Raw genomic sequence first — 11344 nt, 5'->3', positions numbered from 1 at the left:
TGTTTTTTGTGTGTTTTGTCAAGATAAAGCGTGCTTCTAGTGCATGTGGGACTATGTAAGTTTCTACAAAATACCAGCTTTGTAGTGTAATAGCGTCGTTGAGCCCATGACTTCTGCCAGTGATGGTGATTTAGCCGTACGTAAGTAATTTTCATACACATCTAACTATTCTAAACTGTGCTTTTCGTTCATTATGTTCAAGCCATGCTAAATCAAATGTCAAGAATGTTATAAACACACACGTAGTAGTATATGATCGAAGTAGATAATATGAAGCCACAACAATGCTATTTCAGGCTTGCTTTGTAAGCGAAGCAGTTAACAATGTCTTTTATGTTTAAACGATCTTGAAGTTGTTTTAACTTTTGTCATAAACGTTGGCTTAGGGTTATATTTTATGAGAGCCTTTTTATATTTTTTTTGTTCTCGTAATATCGAATTCTATTACTGTCCATCCGCATGATGAGAGCTTGAAACGTAAATTTGTTGAAGGGTGTTTTCCCAGATACCCGGTGGGAGCTCCCCAAAATGTCGGCGTTGATTCGTGAGGGAAATTGGGTAGCTACTTGAAACAAATAGCGGCTGACTCAGGCCAAGAAACTGTGATAGGAGACTATACGTGTTAACCAATGTAAAGTCTCTTGGCAGTTGCACCATCGAGTTTTATGTGGGAATAGGTGTGAAGGGTGTTAGTATGGTTCAACTCGCTGACAATGAAATAGGCCGTGCGAACCTTCTAATAACCTTGGTGCGAACTGTATGCAAATTTTCGTAGCTGGAAGGCGAAAGGAGGGGGGAGGTTATTTCAGCAACAGCACACTTCGTAAACTCATGGTGATATGTACGTAACTATGTATCAATAATTGATAAAATATGAACCTAGATATGTATTTAGTATCATAGAATATGTAATATTAATAACAAGCAAGTATCCAAGCAATTTCAAGTATTGTGGTAGATATTTATTTTATTTGAACATATTCAACATAATTTTAAGGACATAAGTTGCTCAAATTAAAATTTGTATGAAATTTATAAACTCAATAACTCAAATTAATTACTTTTCACATCGCAAGTTACTGTATATAATATGTAAGAGAGCTCTTTGTAACTTTCGAAACAAATTGTGGTAAATATCCGATATCGCCTGAACGGATTTCTTCAAATTTACAGGAGAAACTACTTACTGAAATCCGTTTCTGTTGCATTGTCGACATTCTTGCAGGTATTTTCTTTCGCAGAAACAGAAAACTTCACCATAGAATGATGCAGAACAAGAAATAATCACTTCTTGTGTAAGGAACTTGCATTTTCTGTAACATTATGCCGTTCTTTCCATTATGTACGTGCAGATGGCGCGAGCGTCGAAAGTCACTCGGTCTCGCCAGTGTTTCCAAACGTGCCTTTTTTTTTACGAGATATTTTTAACTGCTTACCTAACCTAACCCAACCCAACCCAACCTAACCTAGGCTAACTTTGCCGGAAATGGTCCGTGGGGCTATCGTGAATGGTTTTTGGGGCTATCCTTCCATGGTTTTTGGGGCTATCCTTCATGGTTTTTGGGGCTATCCTTCAATGGTTTTTGGGGCTATCGTGAATGGTTTTTGGTGCTATCCGTCAATGGTTCGTGGGGCTATCCGTCAATGGTTTGTGATGACATAATGAACACAAAAGTAGGTATTTTTCGGTTAAGAAGATTGAAACACTGCATACCCACTCAAAATCGACAAAACACAAGCACGACGCGCGATGATCCATGACGAGTGCACGCCATATTGTCTGTTACCCAAGCAGAACAAGGAAGACAAACAATGACTCGTAATATGAAAAGTTGACACTATTTTATGGAAAAAGGCATAACTTCCCCTTAAAGAATCTTTCACAATGCAGAATAGGTAAGTATCAATGCTAAAATTAACGAAATGAACGAGTGAGAGGTGTTCGGGCCTTATCAGATAATTACCCAAATTGTAAAAGAAGCTTCTACAGAAAGAACAATCAAATGAAAATACATAGCTACTTTTGTACTTTTTGTACAAGGGAACATATTGTGCAATTCGCTACGTACAGGAAAGTAGCTTTCTTGTCCACCGATGCCAAGTTTCTAGGGTCTTTGCCTAAACCTAAAAGCGAAACGAGAATATGTAACTAGAAGGGGACGGGTCAGCATCTTTCGAGAAATAGTTTTCTTTTTTTTGTCTTCAGCCTGTCTTTCGACTTGGCAGTCAATTTTAGGTAACCTTAAGCACTAAGAATCTCATTGATTAGAAAATATGACATCACATGAGCTACAACATTTCTTCATCGTGTTTCAGAGATCGAAAATATAGGAAAAGGATCAAGATAGGAAAAAATTACCGAAAATGTTGATTTATGTAAAGTAAATTAGCAAACATGTAATATATGTAATATCCTGGCAAATATGTAAAAATATGTAACATAAAACCTATGCAAAATCATGTCGGTCATATAATCCGTTGACATTTTCCTGTTCAGAGTATGTATCAAGAAAGGAATAGAATATGTAATTACATACATCCGGGTTCTACTGATAAAAGTAGTCGATTTTCGGCCCATTCGCCATCAACCCTTGTGTAATTAGTAGTAACCTACATCTGCCTGCCAGGCACGTATCTAGAAATATATTTCTGGGTGGGGGGGGGGGGGTGTTCTGAGCCAAATATCTCAAAATAATAATGTTCGAATTAAAACAATTAAGTTCGTTAAATTAATTGCATTCATTAAAATATTCAAATTAAGTAATATATTTTTATTACATGAATAGGTGGAAACATGTCATAAGGATAGTGATATATCAGCACGTATTCATTATCTAGATTACATATAGCTAAGATTGGCAACATTTGTAAAAAAATAACTCCCCTGGCAAGGAAATTAATGCCAAATAGATAAAGAATTTAAAAATTTAAATTTAAAATTTATCAAAAAAGGATGTTAGATCCAGTTGATGAAAAGTAAAGCTCCTGGTAATATTTTATGCATATTATTATAAGTAGTAATAAATATTGTATGAATCTTCTCTGGTACTGTCATTCAAAGTCGTATGATCCCAATATAATCTCCCAATAAGTTCGGCGGAAATATATATATATTTTAATTTAATTTAATTGTAGTATGCCATTTCATTATTTTCACTATTTAATTTCAGTGTAGTGGTTCTGGCCCTCCTCAACCCGGTCCAAGTTCCGATTTTTATTTCCGAATTAATCACCGTACAACGGCATTTTTTACATGGTCCGATTTGTATTTATGTCTATCAATACTTACTTCAGAGGTTTAGTGCGTTTTTAGTGATTTTTATGTTAGGTGGGTCAGATTTAGGGATTTGGCCTAAGTCCTTCCAACAGCTGATTACGTAATATCTTGTCTCAAGCACGAAACTCCCTTAGAGCCTTGCACGGAAATCTGCTGGAACTCTGTGTCTTAAACGACCAAATAGAAACGACTGTTTGTTGGTTGCCATTCTTCAAATCATAATTTATGCCGTAAGTGATTCTTCGTGAAGCTTCTAATTATGCTAATTACTTTCTCCAAAGCTTCAAACTTGCTTCCAGTATTCTAAAGCGCTCCGGGTATCGAACCCGCCAACGCCTAACTGCAGGCTCAGTTCGGTTTTGCCTATTGTGTTATAAAGGGTGCATACTATACCTTGTCCCAGCTAACTGTGGAGCAGGGCCGAGCATAGCAGCAGAGGAGAAGGAGGGAAATCGGGTGGTGAAAGCGCGGCGTTGCAAACCGTACATTCCGGACTACATGTACGGAAATTTCATGGCATGTACGGACGTACGGTCCAGACCTTAATCTGTACGCTAAATGCACGGCTTATCAAATTTGCACTTGCTGTTCTATCCCCAATATTTCCCTAAGAAATTCTTAAGCCAAGCGTACGGATTTGGAGGCAAAAATACAGTCCGTTTGCCATGCGTACGGTATTGTCGCTTTCAATAGTTTGCAACGCTTCCAGAGCGAAGCATGAAATCGGGTAACTCCAGTCGCCCATTGTGCAATCCCGTTTCTCTCGCTGTTCATTGGTGGAGCCGGCTCGCGTCACTACTTGCGCAGATACTTGTTCGCGTTCGCCTGCTCTACAGTTAGTTGGTACAGGGTATAGGTGCATCTCTCTTTTGTGATTCGTCCAAAAGTACTGTTCATAGTGCTTGTAATCGGCTGAGACATGCGGTACCAAGTTTCCTATGTGCATCTAGGAGGGCATGAGATCATTATGGTTGTATAGGGCACTAGAGTAGGCAGGATTTCTTTCCGGATCGGCTGGAATTATAAAGGTTGATATTACACAGCTGCGTTCTGAACGGAGGTGGGTAGGGGGGAGATGCACTATAAAATATTTCGTAATTTCCATGTTTAACCTTCATTTTAATAGTTGTTCAAAGATAAAAATTGAACTCGGCGTCATTTTAGGGGGGTTTGCATTCATCACATTGCTTTTTACTGCTTTAATTTGAAAATTTCGTTTTTCTCAATACTTCTGGAAGGGCTACGGTTCCATCAGCTCCTCCCTGCGTACGCCAGTGGTGTAAGGGTAAATTAGAGAGAAAATGACAATTTTTGAAAAGTTTGTGAGATTTGGAAAATTGAGGGGGGGGGTATTGGATATGCGGTCGACTCACGATATCGCCACTGTGGGTTCCGAGTGCAAGTCCTGGTTGAGACTGGGTGTTTGTGTCCCTTCGTCACTTTCTTCTGATAACCATCCCCCTAAGCGGCGATGACATAATAGAAGCAAAATATTTCAGGTCATAAATGTCTCGATGCTTAGTGAAACTGCACTAAGACAAAACATTAACTAACTACCTCTCTCTCTAGCCTTCTTAAACCCGAAGGTTCATGGCTGCAGCAACACAGGCTTTCCATCTGTCCCTATCCTAAGCAAGATCTACATACTCTTTTCCATCCCTACCCATTTCCTTTAGGTCCATCTCAATGTTATCCCTCCATCTTGGTCTTGGTCTTCCTACTGGTCTCTTACCATCAGGTTTCCCAACAAGAATCCTGTAAACTCTTCTTTCCTCTCCCATTCGTGCCACATGGCCTGCCCACCTTAATCTTCTTGATTTAATCATTCTAATAATATCTGGACATGACTACAAATTATATAGTTCTAAATGATGTAACCTTCTCCACTCACCTGTCTCCTCATCCCTTTTAGGTCCAAAGATTTTCCTAAGGATCTTATTTTCAATTACTCTCAATTTATGTTCCTTTTTCAATGTAAGGGACCAAGTTTCACACCCATATAATAATACAGGCAAAATTACTGTTTTGTATATTTTAACTTTTAGTTTCTTAGATATTAAACGAGAAGAGAAAAGTAACATGCATTTCCTGAATTAAGTCTGCTTTTTATTTTCTCTTTAATATAATTTTCATTTGTTAGTATTACTCATAAGTACTTGAGTTTGGAAACTGGTTCTAACGAGTTGTTATCAATAATTAGATTTTGATTATTACCTAACACTTGGTTTCGGCCTGTAAGCATATATACTAAGACAAAACATGCTTCTAATTTCTCTGTGTCAATTTCCAACTCGATCGAAAATACTTCACCATCAGTTTTGCAAAGTGGAAGTCCATTCTGAGCGCAGACAGGCTAAGCGAAACTGAACACAATTACCCTTTGATTACAAAGCAACTATGTTAAAGGGAAGTGCTCGATACGATTTATATCGAACGTTCTATATCTCTGTACGTTTTCAATATTTGTCTTTCTTTCTCTTTGCTTATATTGTATCTTTTATCTCATTCTGATTATTGTCTCGTCCCATTTTCTCTTTCTTGTCTATTCTCCTCATGTCTCTGCCGACCTCGTGACAAGCACGGCATTACGACGCCAGAGTACTCGGGTTCAAATCCCATCAATCAATCTTCCTCCCTTTTCCTTTTTGCTTGTACTCTTTTCGGTTGTACAGCTACTGAAATTTTAATTCCCTTTATAATTTTTAAAATTTAAATTAATTTAAATAATTTTCATTTAATTTTTAAATACGCAACGCACCACTTTTCAAGTCAAGCAGTTTTAGAAGAATTTTATTAGTTAGCTTATTTGAGAGTTGTTATAGGTCCAGGAATATTTAAATAAATTCAATTCCGGTCCAGGAGAGAAAATCAGCAAGCGTAAATGGGTTCTGGACCGTAAAGAACCTTTTTATCTGTAAAGTGTTTCAATTCGGTCCAGGAAACTTTTTTCCGGATCAATTAAGATACGGTCCAGGAACCTTTTTTCAATGTAACAAAACGCAGCTTGGACCGAATTTAAATTGTGCGAGAGAAACGCTTCCGGTCCTGCAGCGAAACCAAATAGAACCCGTTAGAATTTATGGGTTGCTGGACCTTTTTCAACCCTGGCTTATTTCACTTCACTTTTCTGCCCATTTTGGCTAATCGCGACGATGAGAGTGATGTAATGAAATTTATGAGGGGGCACTGACAAATCACAGCCATGCCCAGGCCGGGATTCGAACCTGACTGTATCGTCGTTTTTAATAACCGCTCTACCAAGGAGTTTGCTGATAAGAAATTGTACATACTTAAAAACAGTCACTACATTCCGTTGCTGAAGAGCTTCCCCCACTCCGCTTGAGGGAGGCAGGGGTACGTTGACACCGTAAAAAAATGCCTGGAGAAAGACCGCCAGTTTCCGCTGTTGTCCACCTAACGAAAAAATTGTCATTATAGTTAGATTGTTAAACGTAATTGCGCAGTGGTAGCGTCGTCGCCTTGTAACCAGGGGTCCCGGGTTCGATACCCGGTTGAGGCTCATATTTGTTTGGTGGATCCCACCTTAAACTGTAGGTCCAGTCCCGATTGGCCTTTCTGTGCATAAATGGACTTAAAACACCAACGCAACTCAAGGAATCAAACCTTTTTCGATACATTCTCTGTACTGTCGCTAGATGAGAAGTAAACACATTTTATATGCTTGTTTATGTGAAACTTGCCATGGAAATGTATTGCTTATACTTAAATAATTTTATGTAAAACTTGTTACTTTCAGTAAGATGTACGGATTAAACTTGGTATGGAACTTTTCCACACAGTTGCACAGGGAAATGCACAGAGTTGTAAAATGATTGTAGGTTAATATTTTTTGTGCTGCATAAATTCTCATGGTACCTTAGTTTCTGTTCTTAGTTTTTATAACTTTTATTCATTGTCTTCTTGTTCTACGAGAACAAGTTCGTATTATTATTTTAGCCATTCTTTTGTTATTTTTTGTTCTCTCTCGAACTTTCTCTCTCTCTCTCTCTCTCTCTCTCTCTCTCTCTGTCACACACACAGTATTTATTCGTTTGCTCCTCTATTTCAAATCTCATTCTCATTAATGAAGAAAAGTAATGAACAGTTTGTTATAACAGGGAACGGATTTACATGTAAATACATATTTATGTATGAATCTGAAATCAGTTAAATTTTGTATTATATTTGCACATCACGTCATGTAGACTCGAAAAATTAATTTTTTTTTAATATTTTTAAATATATTAATGTTGGCTCATATTTTACATATTTTAGTTATTTTTACTTATTATTTCAATATTTCAGAACATTGCTCAACATATACTCCATTTTCGCGCAATAACATGTCCAAGTGTGACCGAAAAAGTTGAGCGAATTTCTTGCGAATAACTGACAAATTTCAAATACTTCTTGCGATATTGAACGCAGTTTTTATCAATATAAATCCCTTTTAAGACACAACAGAAGCAAATTTACGTTCGAACACTTACAACAACATTTTGTTATTAATTGTTTTGGAAACAGGAAATCTTATATTATTAAAAATATTTTTTGCAATTTTAAGTCCATATTTAACTCCATATTTTTGTGAAAACTAAATATGTATTTTCCTTGCTTCAGATTGCTCTTTGTTAAAAGAAATAATAATTATGGTGAGCAACCTATCTGTAAATAAAGTGAAGACACATAAAGTAATCGCTTTGCAACTATATCCGAAAGAATATATCTGAAAACTGTAAAATAATATGCTTATTCCAACAAGATGATTAACAGACACACGCATTTGTGTATGTGCATGCCCGTGGGGTTTAACGGGTCCAAACCATGTTCCATCGGTTCATTAAACATTTTGCCTTAATTATATATAGTAAATAAACGAAACTAAGAAATTGGAGAGTGATATTTGAAAACTGATCATTACTTTAGAACTTAGGAATTGCCTTTTCCGATTTTAGTACTTATTTTACCATCTGGACATATTTATTTCATAACTATGCTGTGTTTTGTATGCCAGGATTTCTTGCCTTATAAACACCCAATATTTTTTTAATATGCTGTTATGGGGTAGATGAACTTGCTACAAGCTGCATGTGAAATATCGATGCAACAAAGAACCTGTATTGTTTTCAAATTGATTGTATGACACCACGAATTTAAATTGAACTATTGATTGTATAAACATTTGCATATTGACAATTTATGTGTTTAAAATTACGAAACTAACTGTATATTCATTTAAATGATCAAAATATAATCTAATTTGCAATAACATTAACATGGTTGAAAGTAATACAGTAAAAACTCGTTAATCCGGACACCGATAAGCCGGGCTTCGCTTAATCCGGACAGGCAAAATTAAAAAATGCAAGGTTTTAAGTGTGGCTAGAAGTCAACAAGAGAACTTCCCAAAGAAATGGCAGTCAACCACTGATGAAATTCTGTTTCCCGCAGACTTTGTACTGTACTGTACAGTGTATTTACGTCTATGCCTTTTAAATACACCATAATAAACGTGTTTTGTTGCTATAAACGGAGTTTTAATGCACTTTCTACTGTTCTTTTAGGTTATTTCAGTTAATCCAGACTTTCGTTAAACCAGTCGACTTATCCCCCCATTAGTCCAGATTAACGAGGTTTTACTGTATTTAGATTCAAAGTGTTTCGAAGACATGCCTACTGAAAATATGCTTAGCAGTAATAATAATATATATTTTTTTATTCTTGGTTCCTGAAAACTTAAACTCTTCCCATTCTTGAGCTATGTACCTACAATGCCGTGTGTGTATGTGCGTGTACCCATAATGAAAACCCAGGGCTCACAATGGCCGAGGCGTAGCCATACGGACCGAGGAATATGACGTCACTGTCACATGGACTACAATATATCGTACATTTGTACGCAACTACATTTACAATCGAACCTCGAACCGTAGCTAATATTAATAGTATTTCAAATTCGTGGTGTCAACAGATTTTTTGTCTAACTTAAAGATAAGTGTATCCAAATGTGTGAACCTGATGGTGAAAATTTAAATTAGTTTTTCATCATCATTCGCTTCCCCATGGTTCCCATAGTCTCTAACCAAGTTTCAACTCATTTTTGTTCCGAACATACACCAGAGGGCTCTTGGGTAGATAACTTGAATTTTGACCACTCGGTACATGTATTATTTATTGGGGTACAATAAATTAGCAGAAAATACTAACAGCACGTACAATAAATTAAACTTTTATTTCATACCAGAAGAACATAATTTCGATCGGCACACTGGTTTCAGAAGTGGTAGGAAGAAAGTTAAAAGTAAGTGGGTAAATCAGTTGTGTCACGTGGTTCGTTTTTTGATGATTTGGTGTCATACTCCATAAGTATGGGCGTGTGTATGCTTACATAGTGTTACTTGGCATCCAAGACTTCAAAAACTGAGTGATTCTACTTGTAATAATTTCAGAGAAAAATATTCCCATAACAGTTCTGCAAACAAGTGGAGAGACACTGCATTTTATTCACTGTCTGGGACCGCGAGAAGTGAATATTATACTCAAGGCCCTCCTTTCGATACACCAATTGGCAAAAATGGGGCGAAAACCTAACTTTGAACTGTATGTCCAATCTGCACTAGCTTATATGAGGATAAAGTGGACTTAAATCAAACTTTGACAACTGTTTGACCTGCCCATTCTTCTCACGTAACCACATAATGAAATTAATTTGCCACACGGAAAATATGTTTGTAGGTTAGGTGAAGAGTCCCCGAACAAAGCATAAAATCAAGTTTTAAGATCGCTTGCAGAACTGTCCAGTCAATAACTTACAGTTGAGTTAAGTAGTGAACGGTCAATAGTTTACGTGTGTGATATCAAGTAGATTGTTCGAAACAATGAAAGAAGAAAGTTTCCATGTCATGAATATTCTTTGAATCAAGCGTTTGCGTTTGTTATAAATTCTATACATTCCTCCTTGAACTTTTTGATGCAGATAAGATTTTTTAAGTGTTCAGGGCCGTAGCTAGAGGTTTAGAACTCGGGGCGAGAATAGAATTTATCGTTCATGCAAAAATTTATGCGTCCATGACTTTGAGAAAATGTAATTCTTAAAATTTACACTCGCAAACAGCAAGAGAATATAGAAAAATGATATAAATATTGTCTCAAGTGTCCGCTACCCAACAAAAGGAAAATATTTTGTCTCTTATCTGTAGCAAAGCTCTCTTTCTGAAAGATAATTGTCCTGCGACAAAATGTTCCAAATGCATATTTGTTGTTATTTAGTTTTCTGTTCTGTGGTGTTATTTAGAATGTGTTGTTACAGTGTAGTGGGTCGGCATTGAGCATACAGAGAATTATTAATGGATTCAGTCAGATTTTGATATTCCAAACGCTGTGCCCATATTCTTAATCATTACTCAGTTGCTTGAACAAATCGTGTACAATAACTGCGTCAAGAAAAATAAGAATATACTTTCAAGTGTTAGATGAAAAGTTATATTTCGAGAAAAGAGAGTCATTAAATATGTAGATATATTTCTTTGCAGCCTAACAGTAATATTACTTTGATAGAATGTCAATATTTTCATGGGTTGCACGCTTATTCCTTTTCAACATCATCTCTCATTATTTTGTTTGTTCGGCTCCTCCTGTTGTCAGTGTTACCAGGTAAGCCTACTGAAATAGTTCTGTTGTATGCCAAATAACACTAAGCAATCATAGTTATATATTTGCGGATAATTTTACTTGTATGTCTACAAATCGCCCAAAAATGACTATACGAGGCCACATGGCACAATTTATATTATTTGTTCTTGTAGCGGTGGGTCTTAGTTAAATTCGGAGGAAATAGTTATGGCGGATTTGACTTTTCTTCTTTCGGGCTGGCAACAGTTTCTTGTTACGGACGGATGCAGTCTTGTGCTTTACTTGTATCTTTTGAGGAACCTCTGCAGTGTGGATGGGTTGTTGCAGTCAGGTGCAGTCAGCCCCGCCGTGGCTAGGCAGGATTCTGCACAGGCTTGGCCATGGAAGTAGTCTCCAAACATTTCCTTACATTGGCCACAGTTCCTGAAAAGAAAT

The 11344-nt window shown here is 36.8% G+C and overlaps 1 protein-coding gene across 1 annotated transcript in view; it reads right to left on the bottom strand.

The window, feature by feature from the left end:
* Nucleotides 1–9490: 9490 nt before the first annotated feature.
* The window catches only part of LOC145981680 (eclosion hormone-like), a 38317-nt gene continuing 36463 nt past the window's right edge, over nucleotides 9491–11344 (bottom strand). Inside the window, exon 3 of the mRNA XM_083115065.1 lies at nucleotides 9491–11332. Coding sequence (XP_082971191.1) covers nucleotides 11188–11332 — 145 coding nt within the window. The 3' untranslated portion in view covers nucleotides 9491–11187. The remainder of the gene's footprint in view (nucleotides 11333–11344) is intronic.

The sequence above is a fragment of the Lepisma saccharinum genome, chromosome 30, assembly GCF_977018435.1.
Source record: "Lepisma saccharinum chromosome 30, izLepSacc3.1, whole genome shotgun sequence".
Taxonomy (NCBI): Eukaryota; Metazoa; Arthropoda; class Insecta; order Zygentoma; family Lepismatidae; genus Lepisma; species Lepisma saccharinum.
This window is presented reverse-complemented; position numbering and strand designations above follow the sequence as displayed.